At 37.7% G+C, this 26,538-nt stretch overlaps 1 protein-coding gene across 1 annotated transcript in view; it reads right to left on the minus strand.

The window, feature by feature from the left end:
• PPP2R5A (protein phosphatase 2 regulatory subunit B'alpha) overlaps positions 1–26,538 on the minus strand; it is a 46,719-nt gene that overhangs the window by 13,827 nt on the left and 6,354 nt on the right. Inside the window, exons 2-7 of the mRNA XM_088147002.1 lie at positions 16,781–16,977; positions 8,118–8,219; positions 6,833–6,925; positions 5,666–5,796; positions 2,787–2,846; positions 1,712–1,820 (exon numbers count right to left, since the gene is read on the minus strand). Of these exons, the coding sequence (XP_088003128.1) occupies positions 1,712–1,820; positions 2,787–2,846; positions 5,666–5,796; positions 6,833–6,925; positions 8,118–8,219; positions 16,781–16,977 (692 nt within the window). The remainder of the gene's footprint in view (positions 1–1,711; positions 1,821–2,786; positions 2,847–5,665; positions 5,797–6,832; positions 6,926–8,117; positions 8,220–16,780; positions 16,978–26,538) is intronic.

Here is a 26,538-nt window from a genome sequence, read left to right on the forward strand (position 1 = left end):
CTTAGTTCTACTGGTTTTAATTTAGTTTGGAAAGCTACAGTCATTCATTTTTATTTGTGCCCTACTTCTTTCTATTCCCTCCTTCCTTGATATTTTTTGTCATCATCATTTAACTTTTTCTAAGAAAGTATCTGTGAAGAAAAGGAACATTCTGAATCTACAAAATGCCAGTGCTAACTAAAGGAATTATCAGGATCTACACATAAGCACATAAATAGAGAAGATAAGAATCTAGCCAAAATCCTTTAAGATCTAGAAGGTTCTGAACAGAATTTAATGCAGGAGCAAAACCCTTTTTCATGAATCACAGAGACCATGATGAAGAAGCAACTAAGGTGTAATATGAGACCTACAGTATATACATGATTATAAACCTATAAAGTGTGGCTCAATTAGTTAAATTATTATACTATGACCTAAGACTCAGATTCAGTCCTTGGGTTTATATACTATCTACTCCCTGCACAGCATTTAGAAATGAACAACTAATCTAAGAGGCATCTATTTAAAGAGAACTTACTCTCAAAGATCCTCTCACATTCAGATAAATGGAATATTTCCTTGTCTTGTTGCTCATGCAAACTCTAGGTATGTCCTCAGTCTTTCTCTGGGAAGAGCTGGGACTGAATTTGAGGGAATAGGGCAGAGAAAAAGATCCAGAGGAACAATCCAATAGGAAGAATTTGAGCTTCATCAATATAACAGCACCATTTCAATATGTTTGAGATAAATATCTCAGTATGTTGATCCCAATATGTTGCAATTTATTCATTTACTAGAAGAATACATATTTTAATATAATATAAAAGTAACCAAGAAATTTCTTACTATCTTATTAATAACATTTGTCCAATCATTTTTAGTACCTACCACCAGATCTGATCACTGGGCAAAATGACTGTATGTTGAAATGGCTTCCCTCATTACCACTTTTCTTCCTAATTTTAGCTCATAAGATTATATTAGAAGGATTCTTATTTCTTCATTTCTTCAGTGCAATCCATTTTGTAAATCACTATAATTGTATCCTTGAAGATTCTATACTCAAGCCATTATATATTAAACTAGCATTTTAAATCTTCAGTTTTGAAGGATAAAGACTCTTGTTAGCATCATGTAGCTCATGGATGACAATGAATGACAACACCAACTCAGCTGTCAAGCACAAAGAGGGAACACTTACTCAAGTGCCACACACTGATAACATCATCAGATGACCCTCAGAAGGCAGATACTTATTATTTAGTGTGATTGGCTAGTACCCTACTTAACTCTTGTATCAAACACCTCAGGAAGCAGAGATTTCAAGCTATGCTTCTAAGTGCATACAAGTAATTTATTTTTAAAATTACAATGTACAGATCATCTATACTGTAATAGATACTGTAAATTCAAAAGAATAGATCAAGTAATTGAGGAAAAACATTTATTTGTTTATTTTACAATGCTGGTTCATAAAGACCCTAGGCAGAGTACAAGTAAATATTCATTTTGATTTTCCACTGTGTGAAATACATTAAAATATATTAAAAAGAGTCATTTTTTGTGAGATGGCCATATAAATTTGATTAATAAATAAAATAAAAGCTTTGTATCTTTAAATAGTGACCTCTGTCCCCAAAAAATCAATCTGCGCAATTAAATCTGTTTAGCCACAACATTACTTGAGCTTCAACATGCAATAATATTTTATTCCCTCAGATCAACATACCTGTGCATGAAATAAAGCTAATCCCTTTGCAGTATGCATGGGAATAAGAACCTTCAGAAGGAACTGTTTATGTTCGCCTTTCAGTGGCAATGCAAAACCATTGATAATACTGAAAAAAACGAATTAGACATGAACACTTACTACAGTATGGCAATACATGTAATAAATGTATATTACATTGAAATTTTATTTTGAAGACTCTGAACAACACTACTTCTATAAATACATGAAACTAGACCAGCTCTATTTTCCACAGGGCAGTAAGGAACAGTTACTTTTCCAATCTTGTTGCCAAAATTAGTGTCTACAAACCAGCAACTCCTAAGTGCTGCTTATCAAGCTTGGTTCCCTATATTAGCACCAATTGTACAACCTACCAACCAGAAAAAAGTGCTTTAAGTATGATAGAAATTAAAACAGAGCAGATTCCAATTTGGGGTCATTTCTAACACTTCATTAACTATATGAGAAAGATTACAGATCAAGAAAACATATTTATGCTGCAGGAATATTGTAACTGTTCCATGGAAGTAAAATTAATTACATGCAGTTTATGGACCTCATACAACTTTATGCAAGAGGATTTCCGCTAACATAGAATTTTCATTTCCTTTTCTTTCCTCCCCTTCTTTTCTACTCCAAATCCACCAAATCCTGTTTGAAGGGGGAAAGGAATCCATCAGGCTAGCAGTGTCTGTTCTACTGTAGACATATACTGTACCATTGCATACTATCTTACATGTTTTGTTTGTTTATAGACAATGTCCCCATACAGAAATTCTGCAAGTCATCTGAACTTCACAGTACCCCTATTTAATGTTTTGTAGAAGCTTGTTTACTCAAGGGTCTGGTTTTCTAAGACCAGTATCAATGTCCATATGGAGTCTTCTTGCAACCCTCTTGGTCCTCCCAAGAGTATAATAATCCCAAGAGCTCATTCCTGTTACAGGATCATTATCTCCCCTGCAGGCCTAAAAATAAATGGGATAGTGATAATTGTAACCACTGATTTAAAAAAAAAAAAATCTGATGCAAACCTCTGTCCTTCCTGACTGCAGTGAAAAAATAAACCTACCTTCCCAGTATCTCAAGTAGCTCAGCAACACCATTGAAATGTTCTGTTTCATATATAAACCTGTTTTAAAAATTGCAGTTAATATTTATGCAAAAAGGAAAGAGGAAAATACAATTAAATATTTAAAAGTTCTACAATTGACAGTTGAGGGGTTGTTATTATTTTTCTTGAAAATTCTTAGCAGAACTGCACCTTACATTTGAAGTGCATTGGTGTAAGAGGATTGCCTTAAAATAGGTATTATGCAATATTGGGGAAGTTCCAAAGCAGACCACAACTATCAAACTAAGCCTTCAGAACAGACAGGAGCAATGTGGCCCCAGAGAACCCCATTTCTAGCTCCAGAACCTCCTCAGAATCACGGCATAAAATGGATGCCTTAAGCTTTTGAATCCCTTGCAACCTTTAGAATTAAGAAAACCCCAAGTAATTAAGCCAATTTTTCCTGCAGAAGAGTTGAGGACAAACTGATTGCCCAAAGCCTTTCAGAAGTTTAAGGTGCCCACTTTGTACCATAATACCTCCACACTCACTTCCTCAATGCAGAAGAAAAAGGTGAGACATCTAGGCTACATCCATTCTGGTGATAACATATACCACCCTTAGCTCTGCATTCCTCCCAGGAAGGGAACAAGAGCAAAGTGCAACCTCCAAGCCCATCCTTGCTTTATGAAAGAAACATTTATAATCCCATACTATGTAATCCTAGCGCTAGAAATGGAAAGTTAGGATACAATGCTACATCTAGGCATTTTGTATCAAAGACCAATTATACTTCAAACAGCTGTCAAGAATGTTCCTTTCAATTCAAGCTTAAAATTTCCCCAGTCAACAACTAGGCCTAATTCATTTCCAAGATTTGAAAAGGATGACAGCCATGGAGGAAACACACAATGAAATATCAATCCCCAAGGAATGGGCCTATTTTGATTTTCTTTTGGATTCAGTACCAAGGACATGGGCCAACAGGGCTTTCTTTACCTGTCAGAATTCTTTCTCTATAGTTTAAACAACGTCCAAGGTCTGACAAATAAGCACAAAGAGATGTTAATATTCCAGCATAGGAAGTGGCGATGATTTTCAAAGCATGTGGGGCTCCTCTCTGCCCTGGTTCTAGGGACCCTGAATTTTGTGCAGTTCCACAGTAAAGCAGATAACTAGATTGTGCAATTTTAGAAATTAAGCACACTGAAATTATTAATGATGTAATCATGTTTTTATCTAGTTACACAAGTAATATGGTCTGGATCTAATGTCTCCCTTCTGTGAATAGAAGGACTCTGTCAATCTGTGGAAAGCTTCCTTCCCAACAAAGCATTTCTACAGGTAGCTGGAGAAAGTATTATCTTTACTGACTCCCTGATCTCAGGAAAATGTTGCAGTTCTTCTAGGGCAATATGGGAGATGATGCTAAGAGCTGCAAAGGGAAGGAAAGATCAGATACCCTCATCCTTTCTGCTATCAAGAATGTTCTAAAGTGAAGTCTTTGGGGATTTCCTCCTGCAGGCAAATTACAAGCTTTAGATAGAACATGGTATGATGCAGGCTTTTAAGAATATGTGTTTCTTCATAGGGCAAATAGCAGCTCTTCAAACAGCTAGTAATACTTATGGTACCTTCCAATATTTTTATTTTCTACTAAAACTCCAGTATTTCAATAGTTGATTTGTGTATGAGTAGATAACCATCCTGTTGAATGGTAAGAATCCTTAGAGGCATGATACCTGTGCTCATTTCAAACATTCACTACACCTTACTTCTGGGCTCCTCCTTGCTCAATAAATGGCATCAGAATGGTGTGGTGTTTTCAGTTACAGTGACCACTAGGAGTACACACTGGGTAAAAATAGACAAATCCCCCCCAAGAGGGGTGGTGGAGGAAGTAACTTAAAACCTGACATAATGACAAGACATAATATAACATCTGTATCTCTCTGTATATACCCTTTTGATAGCACTTTTAAGATATCCTTTACTGCCACTGCTGAGCACCAGGATAGCTCCTAAAGCTAATGCGTCGCATAAGAGTCTTCTAAAGTGCAACGGTCTGTGTGTTCAATTCCTGGTAGGGAATTTGAACCCCACAGAATAACATCTGGCTACCCTTGTCCAATGAATAGCTTTCAGCAACTGTCTAAAATGCATCCAGTTAATTTTGGCTCATGAAACCTTATATTACTAACAAGTCCAGTTGCTATCTGCAAAAATCTGTCATAGATTCTTGGCCACGTAATAATGTGACCAAACTCAACGGGTGACTGATTCAAAATACATAAATGTGGTTTACAAGGTGCTACTTCACTGAACTCCTGAGGCAAATGTGTATTTTCCCGAGCTGTCTAGGGCTAATCAATAGAGTCTTTCCTCAGGAGCTTGCCTTTGAAGTTTGTCTCTTCAAAAAGAAAAGAAACCCTTTGCATGTGCTCCTTTCCCAGTGCCAAATGAGCTTTCCATAGATCAGTGACTGAGTATGAATTTCCAGTTGCACACTTAAAGCTTGCTTTATTTTACAAACTGCAATTGCTGCAGATGACTCTTGCATGCTCGAGGTCAAAATCAAGGCCTTTATGTACGTATCAGGAAAATATATATATGCATATTTATCTAGAAGTAAATAATTCTTTAAGTGTGCACAGAAGAGTACCATACTAGACATATCACTCTGGATAAACTTTTTTAAAATATTACTTTTGGGACAAACCCCTTAACTGAAAAGCAACTAATTTTATACCCAATATTTTTAACAATATGTGGAGGAGTTTAACTCCAAATATGTTATTAGTTCATTAAGAACAACTTGTGGGTTATTAATTTTGTATTTTTTAAAATATATATGCAAAACTTGGTAGTAAATTTGTAAACAACAATATATATTATACCTGAGAAAAATATTGTTGATTTGTTTCCTGATGAATGCTCTTAATCCAAGGAATTTGCCATAAATTCGATGAAGTACTGTTTTTAGAAAGTCACGCTCTCGTGGATCTTCACTGTCAAAAAGCTCCAACAGCTATTGATAAAGTATTGTTTATTATTTCAATTCTCTGCTGTCAAAATACTAAATGGAATAAACACTAATTGGCATACAAATTCAACCAAATTTGTTCCACACCTTCCCACATAAAACCTAAACTAAGCTCAGGATGGCTTCAACAATACAGTGCCAGCAATAAGCAGTTTGCAAATGTGCAGCAGGGAGTTCACAGGATAAACCTTTCTAAATTAATCAACATTAGCAAGCGCTTAGATAGAAATGCAAACAGTCTTACTGGTCATAGGAAAACAAATTCAGTAAGAAGGAAATGCTGAACTAGGACTAGCTGAACCACAACTACTGTGTGATACTGTAATTATTCCTAACAAATGCGTTGTGTATAGCCTCACCTTAAAAATAAGAAACGAACTAATATTATTTCATAATGCGTTTCTATACCTCAATAATGATTACATAGAATATGCAAATCCCATTATATAGTTATCTTTGCCATAATTTAAAAAACCACACCACTTCAACATGGCACAGGGTGACAGTTCAACAGTGGCAATATTAAATGCTTTATGCATCACTGTTTTGTTTCTCCCTCTATTTAACAATATAAGGAATATTGGCTTGAATGCTCGTCTCTGATTTGAGGGAAACTGCTCATGGGTCACTCTGGCTGACAATTTTCACTTGTACTCTTCCTGTAACATCCTAAATGGTGCTGCAGACGGTTTGGAAACTATTCTGCAACAGCAGGTAAAAGGGAAATGTGTGCACACTCTCCAACAGTGGGAGCAGGATGCTTGTGTGCTCTGCAACAGCATGGGAAGGAAGATGTGCAACTGCTGTGCAACACTCTGAGTAAAGGGGATGCGACAGCTCAAAAAGAGGAGTATCTTAAAAGAAAAAAGTCATTCCTTCCTTTTCTATAGTGTATGAATAAGCTCAACTATAAATATTCCTGAGAAACAAAATGGATCTTCCATCCACAAAAGAAACATCTACATTCAAAAAATCAATCTGAGCTAAAAGTAATAGTATATTATATATGTTGAATATTTACCTGCTGTACAAATTTCTGGTCAATATGACGTTTTGCAATGCTAGGCTGGAAATCAGGACTTTCTAAAAACCTTAGTAAAAATTCATACACCAGCTATGAAAGAGTAAAATAAAAAAAATTTAAAAAAAAAACACTTTCATATGCAATTAATTTCACATATATTAGCAAAGCCCATCAGAAGATAACAGAAATTCATTTAGTAAAATTCAGCATGCTAGTATTAGCATATTAACTCCTCAACAGTTCAGGCTCTTAAGACCACACATTCTCTAGCCCACTACGATTATCTTCAAGCTGCAAGAACGTTTCTCTCAAGCGTGGTGCAGAAAATGGTTAAGAAATCAGAAGGACTCTGAGGTTTCCACGTTATTTTCTCCCACTTGGTCTTTTGTGTTTTTCTTCTCTTCCTTTTCAATATGTAGTCAACTCTTCCTTTTTCAGTGCTATTTTTTGTATTATAACTGTACCAAGTTCAACACTAACCAGTTACAATATCTCTGAACAGTGTTTGTAAGGAAGGACTTTTAAAAAAGATTAATTACCAGTGGTAGCTTCATGGTTCCAACTGTTTTCAGGCAAGTAGGCTTCTTAAAGGCTTTCTTTAGAGCCAAAGGAAGCATACCCCCACCCCCATCCCCCAATATAAATGCCACAATCCTCTTGCCAACCTTCCTCAGGGCAATTACACATAAAAAAAAATAAAAAACTTCTAGAGGTGCCAATAAAAGTTTTATTTCAAACCCTTATTATGCAGAGGTGAGTTTGCCTCCAGTAATAGTTTCTGACCCTGCCCAACACTAGATGCAAGTTAAATCTAGCTAAGACCAGAGGCATAATCAGTAGCATCCAAGGCAGGAGCAAGTTATAGGATGAGGACAAAGAAACAGGGTTTAATTTGGTAACTTTATTGATAGCAGGTCCTTCTACATTTTAGAAGGTAAAACTGAATGAAGAAGAAAAAGGTAAAATGTAAATCAAAACAGGAGAAATAACATTTCAGAACCCTGGAAGGTAGAAATCAGGTGACCATATGGAATGGTTTGAAAACTGGGATTCAAGAGCACACAGAAAATGTGTATGTCGCATTCAGAGAACTGATGGTGGGTGACAAGCATGCAATTTTAGGGCTACCTGATCTGAACCACAGAAATTCAGATGACCACTAGTACAGCAGCAAGATATAGAAAACATTACTTTTTCAGGTGTTTGTCTAGATTCTGCATTCCAGATCTGTAGTCCTAATAAAGCTGGCATGAATATTAACAGACGAACCTGAAAACGTTACCTGTATATGGGGCCATGAAGCTTCTAATGTAGGCTCATCCTCTTCTGGATCAAAATCTGGATTTTCACTTGGAGGAAGTGTTCTAAAGATATTAGAGCTAATCTAAGGGAACATAGTCACATTTTAAAAGCTACATTCAATCTGATTTAATGCAATACATAAAGTACATTTATGACCACATATACACACAATCATAAGGTAGTTCACGTGCAACTGCAAAATACTTTCAAGACCATTGGTTCATCTAGTCCAGTATGGTTTCTACTCATCTCCCAACATTGCTATCTAATTGGCAGACTATGAACTGAATCTCATATTTAACATGTGTGCTCTCTACAGTTCAGCTATGATCTCTGAAAATAGATATATCTAAGACAAGTAAAGCATTAAAAATGTGGAATTCCAGATTCTAAGTATTGAAAAATTAAGGGACAGAAAATGACAGCAGGCTACTTCCTTTACTGAGTTTTCTAACATTCATTTGGGCATTCAAATAAATGGATCTGCACACGATGCAATATATTCTTTGGAATCCTCTAGCTGACCAAAAGTGAACCCCACCTTTTATTTCTGTGCACGCCTAAAGAAATTACTTCAGTTCCTTGAGCCAACACAGAACCTCAAGACAGAACTACCTGTCAAGAGGCCAGAGAATAAGTTGTGTAAATGCATGCATGGTCACTTGAAGAACTAGTTGCAAATACACAACCTGATTTTCTTCAACCGAGTCTTCATGCAGCACACAAATGGTAGTTATAGGAGGCAGGCAATCAATGAAGGATGCAAGGTAAAATTGCTGTCCTAAAAGCTACCTTGTTTTTGCTTTGGTATTCAACTTATAATGAATGAATGTCAATGGTTGTGATCATGATGTGGCTCAGGAAATGTTTGGCAAGAATCCTACAAAGCAGGCAGAAAAAGCAACTACAATCCTAGTCAAGTAAGCATCATTCCTCTGCAATATGGATAAATCTGCTATTTGAGCACCAAATTTGCGCATCAGCCTTTCAACAGGTGATACCCTAAGATGAAAATGGCTGTCCCTTTTTAGGCCTAGATGGTAAATCTAGAGCTGAAGAGTCAGGCAGAAGGTTCTTCTCAGGTGAAGTTCTTCTCAGGTGAAAAGCAAGCCTGATAAAGAGGAACTTTAAGGAAGATACTAGTGGTAATGAAATGATGGAAAAAGGATATGTAGAGCAATTTCATGAATCATATAGAACTAAAACTATTTTAGGTAACAAGGAGATCTAGTCAGGTCTAGCCAGAAAAGGACTGTGCCTGTATAAAATACGATTATCAACTTAAATGTTTTGACAGAGCTCTAGCTAATCTCAAAAACAATGCTTCCTGAAGCAGAATGAATGGGTGAATTTCACTGATCAATGACACTATACCACTGACAGTTTCAGGGGAAAAGATACGTTTATGGAAATGTACTACAGGCAATATTTCTCCATTTTTGGATGTGATCCATTTAATGATCCATTTTTAAACTAAATAGCTCTGTCCCTCTGTTGATAGGCAGATTTTCAATTCCATTTTGGGCATCTCTAGAAAAGCCAGAAGATTGTAGGCAAGGATGTATTCTCATCAAAAGAGCATTAATTAACACCTAAGAAGTGGAACTGGAGTACCAATATCTGAGGATGAAATGGATGATGAAATTGAGGATGTAATCTTGGAGTCACCATCTTCATGCCCTGATGTATCACAAACTACCTGCTAAGGAAGAATATTTAAGACTGCAGGAGCAAATATCTATATTTCTGCAAAGGACAATAATATCAAGGCAAGAACAGTGACTGAAGAAATCAGCAGTACTGCTGACTTCAGTACTACAGAAAAGAAAGCTATTACTGGAAGTAACAGGTTGTGGCATGCAGATAACTCCATAGTATATGCAAAAACAGGGATGGAAAATTACACTGGTAGGAATATTGTGATGATCAAAAAAATTGGTTGTAGATAATAGCAAGAACTTGTATACAGATGGTCCGAACAACAAAACAGTCAAAACAACTGATTGTCTCATGCAGGGGAGTATTCATGTGATGTCCATTACAATAATGAGTAGAACGTGGAAATCCAAGAAACACTCTTGAATTTGTTAAGACTCACTGATATCAACAGTACTATGACAGGAAGTAACTATGGACAGAATGTCTCAAATTAGGCTAACAGTAATTATTATTGAAATCTTAATGAATGGATTTCATGGATACTACAGAAAAATCTCCAGTTTTTCCTATGAGAGAGATGCATTATTTGCCTTTGAATCTGGTGAACAAACCCCAGTAGCAGTAACCTCCACAAGAAGACGTTTTACAAGAAACTTTAAACATTTCTTTTGTTCTGTTAGTAATTTCTGTTATTACTTTTAGGGATCTTTTAATTGAAGATTTAAAATTTTCTAACCATGGAATGACCCTGGTGCTTCAAGAAGAAAGTTACGTTATTCTGAAAATTGATAGCAATCATAGGAATTTTATCCAACACTGTTATGTCAAAAATTATAATTATATATGCTTATAGCTGTTAACATGGATCAATGACATTAATTTGTTTTTATAATTAATTATATCAAGTTTGATATTTTGCAGACTGGTTCAGACTTATCTGGTAACAGATATGCAAATGTAGTGTCTGTCAGTTTTCTACTAAGAATTTTTTGATTCCTGGAAGCACTCTGTCTACTATTCTTCTACTACTACTACTACTACTACTACTACTTTGTTACATTCCAAAGTTACAAATGTCCCCCATGAGGTTCATGAGAAAATTGAAATTTTCTTGAATGAAATTCTTTTATCTGAGTATCACCAAGGCATTTGGAATAGCTCTTCCAGGATAAAAGAAACACTAACAAAATCCCCCAAACTAAGCAAGAGAATATGAGAACTGATGCCATAAGTCACTGAATGTCTGGAGAGACCTCCCAAGAATAGGATGGTTCTCCTTTTCCTTATTCTTTTATTCTATGTTACCTATTCTGTTTTGTTTGTTCTGAGTTCAAGTACATCTGCTTGGAAGATCTACCTGTGCCTAAAATAGGTCTTTGTACTGGGACTCTGTCTACTTCTTCAGGAAGAGGCATCATTCTCAAGTTACAAATATTTCCAGTGAGGCTCAGGAGAGTAAGGATATTGTTTTGGTGAGCTAAGTATTTCACCAGCAGCAGCTTCTTGGAAGGTTTTGAGGACAACCAAAAGAAAAAAGGGCTATACAGTGGTACCTCTAGTTACGAACTTAATCCGTTCCGTGACTCTGATCGCAAGTCAAGTTGGTCGCAAGTCGAGGCAAATATCCCCATAAGGTTCAATGTAAATACGGCTAATCCGTCCTCCGAATTTGGTCTCAAGTCAAGGCAAATTTCCCCCATAAGGTTCAATGTAAATACATACGGTTAAACAGTTCTGAAACATATGCATTTTATTTTTAAACCACAAAAACATGAAAAAAAGTAAAGTACAGCACAGTATGAAGAGGGAGAATGGGGTGGGGAGGCAGTTATTGTTTGGAGGGAGAGTCCCCCTCCAAAAGGACATCAGGGAGATCTCCTTCAGGGGTTTCCTCTCTTCTTTGCCTCTTAGCTGCAGGCTCAGTTCTGGGGAAAAACCTGTCTAAAGTCAGTTGTTTTTTCCTGCGCTGCATAACCCTCTGGAAATGAGAGAACACGTTATCGTTCATAAGATTCAGCACTCTTCTTGTCACAGTTCTGTTGGGGTGGTGCTTCTCAATGAAATCCTGGCACTCATTCCATTTCTCCATGATGAATTTTATCGCATCACTGCTCACCTCCTCCCCCTCCTCCTCTTCCTCAGTGGAATGCTCCTCGCCAAGCGCTTTCTGTTGCTCACTCTGGAGCTCAGCAAGTTCTTCCGTGGTCAGCTCCTCCTTATGGTCCTCAACAAGCTCCTCTATGTCCGCATCATCCACAGCCAGACCCACGCTCTTGCCCATGGACACAATCTCCTCCACTACCTCTGCATCAGACCCTTCAAACTCACGTTCAGCGACACATTCTGGCCACAGTTTCCTCCAGGCTGAGTTTAAGGTCCGGCAGGTGACATCTTGCCAGGCTTTGTCAATTAGGCTGATGCAGTGGAGGACATTGAAATGTTTTTTCCAAAACTCTTTGAGAGTCAAGGATGTTTCTTCGGTGACACTGAAACACCTGGTGAAGAGCGCCTTTGTGTACAACTTCTTAAAGTTGCAGATCACTTGCTGGTCCATGGGCTGCAGAAGAGGTGTCGTGTTGGGGGGGAGGAACCTGACCTTTATGAAGTCATACTCGGCGTCCATGTCATCCACCAAGGCTGGAGGGTGTGCCGGGGCATTGTCCATCAGGAGAAGGCACCTTTCAGGCAGCTGGTTGTCAGACAGGTATTTTTTAATGGTGGGTGTGAACACCTCGTACAGCCATTCCATGAACAACTGCCTTGTGACCCACGCTCTCGCATTGGCCCTCCACATGACAGGCAGTCTGGCCTTGTTCACACTGTGTTCCCTGAATGGACGAGGGGTCTGGGAATGGTACATGAGCAGCGGCTTAATCTTCAGGTTGCCGCTTGCATTCGCACACAGCAAAAGGGTCAATCTGTCTTCATGGGCTTGTGCCCTGGCAATGCCTTTTCCTCCTGCGTGATGTAGGTTCTGTTTGGCATCTTCCAGAAGAGCCCTGGCTCATCGCTCAGTATATCCTTCCGCCTTCATGAAGTCCTCAAAGTCTTTCTGGTAGCAGCCTTGTCAGAACTGGAAGCCTCAACTGGAAGCCTCATGTCTTGCCACACTGTGGATGCCACTTCTTTTTCGGAATTTCTCAAACCAGCTTCTGCTGGCTTTAAATTCCTCACTTGCTGTGCCGGTAGAGGGGTTTTCCCGCAGTAAATCACTGTGCAGCTTCCTGGCTTTTTCACAGATGATAGCTTCACTCACACTATCACCTGCCAGCTGTTTCTCATTCAGCCACACTAACAACAGCTTTTCCACCTCTTCCACCACTTGTGTCCTCTTCCTCATTAAGATCGTTACTCCTTTTGCCACATCATCTCCTCTAATGGCATCTTTATTCTTCAAAATAGTCGAGATGGTCGACTTCGCTATCTTGTACTCCGAGGCCAGATCAGTCACACGAATACCACGATCGTGTTTTTCTATAATGTCCTTCTTCAGTTCGATCGTCACTTTTTTCTTCAAAGCCTTATTCTTGCCAAGCCTGCTCTGCATTTTCTTTGGAGCCATGCTGACAAGCACACTAAACACCTTCCCAAACCTTCCAAAACGCCACAAAACACACAAGCCTCACCGAACGTCTCCTTGCTACCGCGATCTCACCCACAGGAAGCCGCGACCGCGTGGCAGCAGGGAAAATGGCCGCGGATCTGGTTCGTAAGTCAAGGCAAGTTCGCAAGTCAAGGTAAATTTTTGGGGCCGGAGCTAGTCGTATCTTGAAAAATTCGTAAGGAGGGGCGTTCGTAACTAGAGGTACCACTGTATATTAACAACTATTCCCATCAGAAGGCTTATATCCATTTTCAAAATAGCCACCTTTATTGAAAGAGAACACAATTCCACATCTGTTTCAGTGTAAAGAAACTGGTAAGGAGTGACAATGAAATCTGACTACTGCCATGATTGCCAAAAAAGGGACTTTTCCTCAGACTATCTTATGACTGTTATCAGCTGTTACACTTAAACATCTTTTTGTCTAAGAATAGTCAAATATACTTTTTATGGATTTCTGTGAAATATGTTTACAATTCACAGCCATTTAAGTAAATGAAAACATTACCATTAATTTCAGTACAGAAGTGTAGTTTACTAAAGCTAGAATCGATCAAGAACTTGCTTTTTCAACTGCTGAAATGAATGTCACTACATATTTAAAACAGATCATTTGATTAACCTGTGCAGGGGGATATATGAAACCCCAAGCTAGAAATGGGCTGTGAACCCCCACTTTCTTTTTTTGCCAGTTAGTCCACTAGCAGAGGAATAATACATACACAGCTATGCGTGCATACATACTCCTTCAGCTGTTTTACCTACTGAAAGCCAATTGCTTTCAAATAAGAATGTCAGCTGTACCTTTAGAAACTGATTTGGCTAGTGTAACAAAATATAGCAATCAAGATTCTTAGGATCTAAAAGACACAGGCGGCTGACAGGAAATCTTTTCAGGTTGCTAATATCCATTTCTATATCTCTGCCAATTCTGGTTTAGCTTCTGTTGGATGACTGATAAGCAAAGTGCAATCATGATGATTTTCTTTGACCATTCCATTATTTTATCTTCCAAAATGGTCACTTACTGAACCAGCTTTGGGGACAGAGCTATAAGCTAGCATGCATGCATGCATGCATGCATTCATTCATTCAAGTTCTAAGCCACCAGACTCCCAGAGAGGAGAACTGAATTCTGGGTTTTGACAAGGTTCCATCTTGTCCTTAAAAATTTTTAATATCTACCATAGCGGGCAACATTTTCACAGCTAAGAGCCACACGTAAATGTTGTGGGCAGGGGAGTGGGGATGTTTTGTTTTGTTTTTTGTAAAATTAAAGACTGATAAGTAGTATGATAATGGAAAATAAGAGGTTGCATATTACAGAACTGGAGAGTTCTAGGGATTTTCATTTTTCCAAATTATACAAAGGGGCCTTGTTTGTTTAAACCACAGTAAGCCTTTTTAAGCCTTAAAATAAAACTGTCATTGTTTTCCTCCTTAAAATGTCAAGAAACCTTATCACTGGTTTTTATCCATTGCACTGCCAAATTTTGACGGTGCAATCAGAGAGGTTTGGATGTCACAAGGAATAACCAAAGTGATGCCGTGAAAAGAAGCTAGGAACTAAAATGCAGTACAGTAATACTGAGGGAGGGTATTCATTTACATAAAAAATATTCACCTTCTTTCAGTTTTTCTGAATGTGTGCATACGTTTGCCACTGAATGTTATCAGAGCTTCCAGTAGGTCCTATTGATATCTAAACTGAATCTGAGTGAAAAAATAAGACCAGTACGAAAGTTGTTTCATTTATATCGTGAGTTATTCAACCAGCTATGAGTTAGTGTGAAAAAATAATCACCCTTTAGATTCAGTAATTGGGCACACCAGCTTTAGCTGCAGTAACTAATCAAATACTTCCTATAACTGATGATCAGTTCCTCATCACGGTTCCATTTCTCCATGGTGAGCTATTTCAACTCAATAACATTTGATAGTTTTCTATCATGAATTGTTTCTTTCAGGGCCTATCAAAAAATTTCTACTGGCTTCAGGCTTGGACTTTGACTTGGCCATTCCAAAACACTCACTCTATACTTCTTCATCCATGCTTTTGTAGATTTGATTGTATATTTGGGATCATGTTTTGCTGCATGAGCCAGTTGCACTTCAGTTTCAACTGATGGACAGATGATTTGATATCTTCCTGTAGATTTCTCCAATTTAAAGCAAAACTCATGCTTCTTTTAATGTTTAAAATTGTCCAGATCCTGAGATAGCAAACCATTCCTAAACAATAATTTTACCACCTCATATTTAACACTTGGTAGGCAATTCTTATTGCGGAATGCAGAATTTGGTTTCTATCAGAAGTTAACAAAAACCACATAGTCCCCAAGTTGTTTTTTTTTTCCATCTCTTGATACAAAAACATTCCAGAAATCTGTAGGGTCATCCAGATGCTTCCAGAAGTCTGCAGGCTATCCAAGTGCTTTCTGGCAAACTTGAGGTGAGCATCAATTTTCTTAGAGAGCACTGGCTTCTACTGTGCTACTCTTCATTGAATCCTACTTTTACCCAGTGTTTTCCTGATGATAGAGTCATGAAAAATGCCTTTAATCTAAAGTGATGTCCCTGGATGTTGTTTTAGGTTTTGTGACTTTCTAGATAATTTTATGCTGTGTCTTTATGCACTTGGAGTAATTTTGATAGGACAGTCACTCTTGCAAAGATTTACTATTGTCAAATTGTCTCAATTTCAAGACTACATCTCTGGAACAATGGAGCCCCAGATCTTTACAAATGGTTTTGTAATCTTTTATAGACTGATAGGTATCAGCAACTTTTTGTGGAGGTCTTCAGCCTTTAAGCAGGGCATTGTGTACCTCTAGGAACTGTATGTTGAGAATTTCACTGTGATGAAGGACCAAAATTTGAGATTTATATGGTGCACAGCTGTCCCAATTCACTGACTGTTTAATAAAGTATTAACACTGCTGCTCCTGGTTATCTTTTTAGTTAAATTGATTGGATAAGAATGGTGATTACTTTTTCACATTGATACACTGCATACTTTGATTACTTTGCTTATGAAATAAATGAAACAAGCACCAAACTTTGGCATTATTTGCTCAGACACCTTTCATATATCAGCAAGACCCACATGAAGTTCTAATTTTATTCAGTGGCAAGAATTCAGAAACTCCCAAAGGGGACTGGTTCATTTTCACAGAACTGTACATGTCTCAATACTTAATTTTAGATGGCAACTGAACACAACCAATTTTAATCTGTTAAAATTTAACTACAGGAGATTAACAGAGAAAGCACCACTCTAACTGCCATGAAAAGACAATTCAGAAGACAAACGACTCTTTAATAAATTTCATTTCCAAATGCCTTCAAAGGAGGAGTTATACTTCACATGACTGACTTACCATTTTTACAATTTCCGAATATGCTGATTCAGTAATCACACCACGATTTGTTGAAACATATTCCACTAGTTCATTCAGTGTTGCTCTTTTAATTTCTTTGCTCCTTAAGTCAGAGACAGAGTCCATGAAATCAAATAATACACAGCACTGCTGTAATTTCTGGCAGAAGAGGACTTGTTGTTCATTTGAAGTGGCATCTACAAAAGAAAAAAGTGAATTAGAATTTACTGTTCTATAACATTCAGTGTATACATCAAAATACGTAATTTATTTAATATCACATTCATATTACATCTTTCCTCTGGGAGTTCAAAGTAGCAGACACAAGAATCTCATCTAATTTTGTGCTCAGGACATGATAGGTTGGGCTGAGAGATAGTGACTGGCCCAAATTTACTCAGTATATTCTGTGGTCAAGTAGGACATCTTATTCCAACACCTTAACTGTTTTAGAAAATCTCACCTAAACTAATGCTAATTATCCAACAACTGATCTAATATTTCATTATCACATATATAGTGAAACCATCTTATCTATGTATACCATCTTATATTTTGTATACTCTATACATAATATACTTATTCAGCAACATCAACAAAACTACGTACTAAAAATGCATTATCATTACTGAATTTAAATTTAGTCTTCTAGCCTAATCTTTAAAATGCTATTCCTGGTACTGACAAAAAAAATTAAATTTCTGAGAAGAAAACAGCATGTTTTTCACACATAGGAAGTGACTGTCCTTTCTTGGAGAGAAAATCAGAATTAAACTTACACTGAGTAAACTGAGGGTATATACACATTTTTATACCAATTAATATTACTAAGCTTTTGAATAGTACTGTTACTACAGGAAGAACTTGCTTACCGACTGCCTCATGCAGTGACCATTCAAAGTTACAATAGTGCTACCTCGGGTTACGAACGCCTCTGTTAACGAACTTTTCGGGTTACGACCAGCTCCGGCCGCAAAATTTTGCCTCGGTTTGCGAACTCCGCCTCGGGGTACAAACAGGATACGCGGCCATTTTCCCTCCTGTGACACGGTCCGTGGCCATTTTTCCACCCGACACGTGATCCGCAGCCATTTTCCGCCCCTGACACGTGGTCCGCAGCCATTTTTCCACCCCTGACACGTGGTCTACGGCCATTTTTCCGCCCCTGACATGTGGTCCGCAGCCATTTTCTGCCCGACACATGGTCCACAGCCATTTTTCTGCCCCTGACATGTGGTCCATGGCCATTTTCCGCCCCTGACACGTGGTTGTAGGGAGGGGGACTCTCCCTCCAAGCAATAGCGGCCTCCCTGTCCTCCATGCCAGAACGGATTAACGGTAATTACATTGAACCTTATGGGGAAATTTCCTTCGGGTTGCGACCAATTCGGGGTGCGACCAGAGTCACGGAACAAATTAAGTTCGTAAACCGAGGTTCCACTGTAACTCTGCAACCAAGGTGCACATTTACAACCTTTGCAGCATCTCTCTCTCAGTCACATGCTCACTACTGCAGTCAGTATGTGTTGTCCTGTGCCTGACCCTTCCGCCCACCCAAAGGGCAGAGAGATTGGAGAGGAAGGGATTACAAGACAGTAAGCAGGCACACAATGGGAAATACACATTGAAAGGAATGTTCTAGCACAAGCTGTTTGCCTAGCACACTTGGGGCTGTGCATTCCTTTTGATGTGCATTTCCTGTTATGTGCCTGCTTACTCTCTTGTAATCCCTTCCTCTCCAATAAATGTAAATACAAACATTAACTCCCTTCTTGTTAATTATCCCAGCCCTGAGGTAAGCATTCCAAAGGACAGGGGAGTGGGGGGAAAGGAAAGCTGAAGTAAAATCAGAAGCAGTCACGGCCACACGATTTTCCACTTAGCGACTATGTCATTAGCGACCAAGTTGCCAGTCCCAATTATGGTTGTTAAACAAGGACTACATGTAGGCTGAATTTTTCAGGCATAAATTATTTTAAAATTAATTGCCAATATGAAAAGGTGAGAAAATGCATCTATTTAATCTAGTTTAGACTATTTCCCAATTCTAAGCAAAGCTTATAAATAAAAGAATTTCAGCTGATCACTCAGTACTGTAGGCTCAACATTTTCATGCCTCGAGTCTGTTGGCTCTGCTGTTCTTGCTTTCCTGGCTTCTTCAGAAGTTTAGTTCTTTCTTTTCCCTCCAATTCCACAACTAGATACACAGTTTGAAATCTCAGTGCCAATACAAAATGTAATCAGCAATATATTTCTCTTTCTCTTTCACTCTCACCTATCTCATGGGGTTGTATAAACAAATCTGTTACATTGCCAGAACTTTTATAAATTAGATCAGCAGTCAGTTAGATATGAGATTTATTTCTGCAGCATTTCAGAATACTAATAACTATTCATATTAGCAGAATAACTTCAATCAGAGACCAAAAGAATCTGAATTTTGCCATCAGTCTTGGTTATATAAGTTAAATTTGGAAAAGTACTCTGGCTGTGGGCTAAAATTAGCATGTAAATGACCTCAAATGATCGTTTGAAGTCAATTATAGCAATAGATTTAGAAATGAAGTGAAATCCTCCATAAGCAACAAAACAGGGTAGAGAATCGGATTCAGCTCACAACTGGTTATGTTGGCTGGGGTTGCTGTGAGCTGAAATCCAACAATTGTGGAGGGCCTCAGATTCTGTATGCCTACATGAGACAGTAAAACTTTGAAATATACAGTACATATTTCCAATTCAGACATAACACACAATAAAATAAGCAAAATTTCTCCAAACATGTTTGCCAGATTTCAAATGTACACAGAGATAATGTCTACTCAACAATTTGCACTCTTTAAAATAGGCATACAACTCTAAAGTATATATTGTTAGCTTACATGCATATATGTATTTTTATGTACATTGCTGCATAATGTACAAAAATACAATCAAATGTTATATTTTGATTGTAAGCCACCTCAGGTCATTTGGATTCAGCACCATATACATTTTATAAATAAACAACTGTAAATACTGAAGTTTGGCAAAAAGGAAGACTGCTTGTTCAAGCTTTATTTGGGGTAGCAAATAAAGTGTGTATGCCAAGGCAATTGGAAAATGACACCCAAGGACCTTATCACTCCTGCCAAATGAAAGATGTCCCCATTGTGCTTGTTTTAGCAGCTTACAAGTTACAGTTTGAGAAAATCTGGAAAAATTATGTTGGAGAAGTTTCTGCAAGGCATATTGTCTTCTGTGTTCTCAACTGCTTCAACAGAGAGCAAGAAAACATGAATTAAGACCATTCATTACAACAGCTACTTCTTTTCGTTTTTCACTTTTGGTGTGGGGATTCAAAATGAATCTAGTTAATGAAAGATCGCCTGTAACAATCTGCATTGTGGGAGGCCTCAGTTAGTACCTTAGACAGTGGCCACTCTCAAGCCCTAAAACATCAGATTTTAAGGTAACAGACTAGAAATAATATAAAAATAGATACTTCGCTGGGAAATCAGAACAGAGAATGATGCCAAAAGGAAATAATCACTTGACCTATTTATAAAATATAAATATGCAAGGAAGTTTTACTGAACAAATAAAATCACACCGACAATCTAAGAGATGACAATCCTTACACTCAAACAGTGCATTTTATCCTACATGACTAAAACATCACAGCTGATTTTCTAATTACTGAAATCCAGTATCCCAAGGTGATAAACAACAATGAACATTATAAATTTAGATGAAACTGAATCTACCAGCCAGGACAAATATATGCAAAAATGAGTATGTTAAAAGAATAGAAGAACCTTATAGTGGAAACAGGTTATTTTTAAAGTAAGGTTATTTCAGTGTGACTGAAAGCAACCCTCAAGCTGCCAACACATGACCTATTTTGAGCTGTGCGTGTTTGGTAAGCACACTGTGGTTTCCAGCACAAGAGCAAAATCTAACTGGCTCAGAATACCTGACATGATGCTTAGTTCCAGAGCATCTTTATGTTACATTCACATAAATAAATTCAGATCTAAAAGGAAGTGCTGGCAAAAGAACACAATTCTATGGGTTACATTCGCTGCACCTAGAAAGTATTCATGCCACTATGCATCGAAAGAGGCTTGCAGAATGCTGATGATTTTCATAAATACTTATCAGAGTAATGAAGCGTATCAGGCATAGCCTCAGGATCAATGCAACAAAGGCAAAAGTGTTGGAAAAGGCATTAACTATTCCAGATTATGGATGTTTGATTTTGTCCAATTAGCTAAATTATACATACTTCTTATATTCATTTATGGTTTGATTTCTAAATAATGTATGTGCCATTTTATCCTTTTCACAGAAATTTGAACAATTTGTGGCATATTTCTAACATTTTGTTTCTCTATTATTTTTATTCATTTTCAAAACTTAGTAAGAAAAAGTTCTGAGTATTTAATTCTTAAAACTCAAGTTCTAGAAGTACAAAAGTCAACATAAATCATAAGGGCATAATAAAGTTCCTAATGTGAAATATCTTAATATGCATCCTATTCATAATTTAAATATTACTGAAAAGAATTGGGCTTAATTTCATACTAATTTTAACTTTCTAATATTTGTGCCTATATTTATTTTCAAATATATTAGATAAGTACATAACCAAGTCTACATGTATTTGGAGTATTCTGCCTAATGAATTTCCTGAATATACTCTATTTTAAGGTTACAAAAAGTGGTATCTTGGGGATTCAAGATTTCTATTTTACACATAATGTTGATGGAACAGGTTACTTCTAGAGTTTCTGAGCCAGTGATGGTAAAATGATGCTGACCAGATGATTTGGATTTGGGCTCCCATTAACAACCTTGGTGCTGTAACAGCATGATTTACCAGCAGTAGTAGCATAATCTGTGGGGCAATACAGAATGGAAAAAGGAACAAAATGCCAAAATATATCTCCTGCCAGGAACATCAAGTGTTTCATCTTGGTCATTATGGACTGCTAAGAAACTAAGATGGGGAGGCAGGTTAACAAAGGATGGAAAACAGAAAGAAGAAAACAATTTATTGCTAATGTTGCATTTGCAGACTTCTGAGGGTTTTAGGCTTAAGAACAATAGTCACAACTCATCTATTTAAAAATACCAAAAAAAAAAAGTGTTCTTGTTATTAAGTAACATTTTATAGCAAGTTACATTGTCTCCACTTGAACTGAACTGCAAAAATAGAACTATAACTAAACTAAATAACATAATAAATGACAGAGAGGAATAATATAGGTGCTAACACTCAGACTTGCATACAGTTTATAGCTATTAGATATCTAAGGACATCCTGACAGGTCAGATTTCGCAATTATTCCTAGGCTTCAATTTAAGAAGCCTATAAATATTATAAACTTTTTAGCCAGTAAATTTGGATGCTAACTTCCAACTTACTCAACGAATTATGGCGATTCAATTTTACGCCTGTATAGTTAGACTGTAACTCAACTTGAATGCCATAAACATGGAAAAAGAAATATAATACTAAGCTGCCACACAAGATGTGGAAGATTTAAATAGAAGTTATTAATATGAAGATTGCCAATGGACAGCTACTATACTTAGTTGTTAAGGTTCACTGACATTTATTTTTTAAAAATCAAGTGTTCTAAGGAGGCCACTTCTTGAAAAACGCATGTTAAGAAGAGTCTCTCTGAAAAAAAACTGCTGTACAAAAACAGTTCTAATGACTCATCTCTTAAAACATTACATATAAAAGTACAATTCTTTTCATTTCTAAACAATTATATAATTTTCTCTTCCAAAGAAACAAAGATGGTAATATTCACATTGAGTAATATAACCAATTACTAAAAAACAGAAAAAGATAAAATCTCTTTTATGTTGAATTGAACTCCCAAGTGACTTTACAGAGATTCCATGTAATTCTCTTTGCAATAATGAGGAAGTCGTCATTTTCTTCTTCCAGGGTTGGTTTTTGATGTTTATTTTCAAACTTCCCAATATAAAGCTTTGGTATCTGCCAGGATCTCCTTTCCAAATGCTAACCTGAACTGACCTTGCCTAGCTTTTTGAGACCAGCCAAAACTGGCTAAGTATTATGCAAATAAGACATAGTATATTAAAATAATCACACAGAAACAGTGACCAGTACCGTGGCCTTCTGACAGAGCTATAAAGATATAAAGCTACAATGCTCCTTGCAAATACTGTCTGTACCTCTCCTGGGAATGTTCACAATATGGAACATTCATTTCCAGTACTCAGTATAGCTACTGGGGCTTTAATTTGAAGGAACAGAATCAAGAGAGCTACACAGAGTCACTACAGAGCCACAGGTATTTTTTCAACCTCCACCTCCTGAACAGCAACCCCACGTATCCCAGAAAATTAGTACCAAGCTTAAGGAATTCTCCGGAAGTTCAGTAAGACAAAGGAGTTGCTGCAAAGAACAAAGAAAATCTGCAATTAATCCATCTGTATGTAGAAAGCATTTCCCCAGGCATTTGGGTCAGGGGGGTAGATGAGTTCTGTTACTATTGATGGTGGGTGAATTAATAGTTTATCCTTGGGCACCAGGGGTGATGGTGGTGGTCTGCTTGGGGGGGGGCGGTTGTTTTAATCTTTTAAATTTCCCAGAGTCACTTTGTGAGATGGGCAGCTGCATAAATCGTATAAATAAAATAAAATCTTACTTTAAATAAGGCTGATGGATGCTTTTGCCGGGGGGGCGGGATATAGTTTCATTAACTGATATACTGAAATATAATATTCTACAACTTAGAATTTACTCAGTGTCAAATAAATTCAATAAGCTTTTGGGGAAAAAATAGCTTCTGTGGTTTAAAAAATTCTGATGTGAATGCAAATGAGTTATCCCCCTTGAGAGCAGAGAAAAGAGAGAGCACTTCTCCCATATTCGGATATCAAAATTTTAAACTAGAAGAAATAGTCCTAATAATGTCGGACAAACTTTAAAATACCTTAGCATTATTCCAATTCCTTTATTATACGGCATAGTTTTTCATCACGACAACCTCATTTACAAATATTGTAAAAATAAACAACTGATTTTATACTGTGATTTGAATACCAGTGGTGTCTGAAGCAAACCACAATGATGCCAACATGGCAACACAGGCATAGTGGCATCACACAAATGCCACCCTTCTGTACTTGCATCCTAACATCTGACACAATGTGGCATTTGCATGAGATTGCTGCACATGCTTCATCATTTGGACCCTTTGCCCGTCTTGCAGATGCCTGTTATGGAAGCTGCACCGGAAAGCATATTCCTAAGGGCAGCATATGCTTTTTAAAGTAAAGAAATAAGTCTGGCTTTAAAACTAGTTGTTCTTTTCTTGAGAAGCTATGCTGTTTTTTAGGACTATTAATGACCATGAATTTAGACCCAATAAGATTTTTGTATCAATCATTTTCAATATTTAATATTTAGGGATTATTATTATTATTTAGAATTAATACAGCCACCCACTCCAGTGGACTCTGGGCAGCTTACAAAATAAAATTAACAAACATAAACAAAATGAAACAGCCTGGACTAAAAACAACCATTAAAACCAAGCACAATTAGCACACACACACACCCGGCCTGGGACCAAAGCCAGGTTTTCAAGGCTTTTCAAGATCCCCAGGAGAGAGGACACCATCCTTATCTCCGGGGGGGGGGGTGCTGTTCCAGAGGGGGGGGCCACAACAGAGAAGGCACACTTCCTAGGCCCCTTAAGGTGACAGTTAACAGAAGGGACCTGGAGAGCACCCAGTCTACCCAATTGTACCAGGTGGGCAGAAACAATGGGAGAAAGGCAGTCCCTCAGATCCAATGTCATGAAAGGCTTTAAAGATAACAACCAGCACCTTGAATTGCATCCAGAAGCCAACTGATAGCCAATGCAGCTTACATAGCACTGGTGATACATGGGTACGAGAACTGCCCATTACTGCATTGTGAACCAGCTGTAGCTTCCAGATAGTCTTCAAGGGCAGCCCCATGTAGAGCACACTGCAGTAGTCTCATTGCAGTAGTCCCATTGAGGTGTCCAGGGCATGAATGACCACCTACAGAACCACCCGGTCAAGGAAAGAGCATAACTGGAACATAAGATGTACTTGTGCAAAGGCCCTCCTGGCCACAGCTGCCACCTGCTCTTTAAGCAGTATCTGTAGGTCCAGGGGTACCCCCACGTTGAGCACAAGTCTTGAATGGGGAAGTGCAATCCCATCCAAGAATGGAAATGTCCCCAACCCATTCAGCCTTGTCAGGATTGAACTGAAGTCTGTTCCTCTCCATCTAGACCTGAACAGCCTCCAGAAACTGGGTCAGTACCTTGACAGCTTCATTTGTGCAGCCCAGGGTTGAAATATAAAGCTGGGTATTACCAGCACAATGATGATACTGAATCCTGAACTGCCAGATAACCTCATCCAGCAGTTTCATGTAGTTGTTAAACAGGAGAGGAAAAGTGTCAAACCCTGGGGCACCCCACAAGTGAGGGGCTGTGGGCACAATCTCTCCCCTCCCATCAACACCAAGTGGAACCATCCAATGAAGAAGGAAGTGAACCACTGGAACACAGTGCCTCCCACTCCCAATTCCTGCAATCAGCCCAGAAGGAGTCCGTGACTGACGATATTGAAAGCTGCTGAAAAATAAACTTAGACAGCAAAATGCATCTAATTTGGATTCCAGTTTTAATACTTTTTGTATAATGGGGCCCCAGAAGATAAGACCCACTTATGGTTCTATAAAGCAATGTAAAATGACATATGATTCATTAAGCAGTGTCTATTGTTATGTTGTCTGTTTTTTCTTCAAACTTGAATGTTTGAATCAAACTGTTTTTCATATGATAAATGAGTTGGAAGGAATCTTATAAAACATCTAGTCCGCACCCCTACTTGGCCAGCACAGGAATCCACTAAACGATCTCCATTTCCAGCAAGGGGCACATACTATTATACTGCTCAAGGAAGACTGTTTCACAGCTTACCTGCTCTATTTTTCAGGAAATTCTTAATAATACTGAGCTCTAAATCTATTTTATCAAGTGATAAAACTCCAAATGCCATTTAACAGGTGCACAGTACAATCAAGCTTTACTTTCCATCTCTAGATGCAGTATTGTACTTCTGCTTCTGCAACCTAAAACTAAACTGTACTTTTTAGTTGCAGCACCAACTTGCCAGCTCAGGCTCAGCTGATGGTCTGCAAATATTCTTACATATTTCTCATATATACTGTTGCTCAGCTAGATTTCCGCCCCCCCCCCTCCTATCCCCTATGCATTTGATTTTTTCTATTTATCCCATCCTGTCTCTGTGGAGGATAACATACCTGACATCACTGAACATCACTGGCCTGTCAAGATAATTTTGTATAATGATCCCTATAGAAGAGAATTTTCTCTAAGAGAATTTTGTATTATGATTTTTTTCTCTAAAGTGTTGTCCAATCCTCCTAGTTTGGTGTAACCTGCAAAAGTAATAAAAAAATTGGTGTAACTTGCAAAACTAATAAGCAACCCTTCCATTCCATCCTCTAGCTCATTTACAAAAGATCTTGAATAACAAATGATTAAAGGGATCTCAAATAATACGATGTAAAGCCATTTACAAGTTTCCTTTGGGTATGTAGATTCATTCTCTAGCTCATATTTACCCATCTTGTCCACAAATATAATATTTATCAAATTTGTTTGCTGTCTATGAGTAGACAACATACAATATATAAAACTAGGATATCCATATTATGAAAGATTTTG

The sequence above is a fragment of the Python bivittatus genome, unplaced genomic scaffold (assembly GCF_059951505.1).
Source record: "Python bivittatus isolate LINGU-HERP-01145 unplaced genomic scaffold, Pbiv_v1 ctg000020_np1212, whole genome shotgun sequence".
NCBI classification, from domain to species: Eukaryota; Metazoa; Chordata; class Lepidosauria; order Squamata; family Pythonidae; genus Python; species Python bivittatus.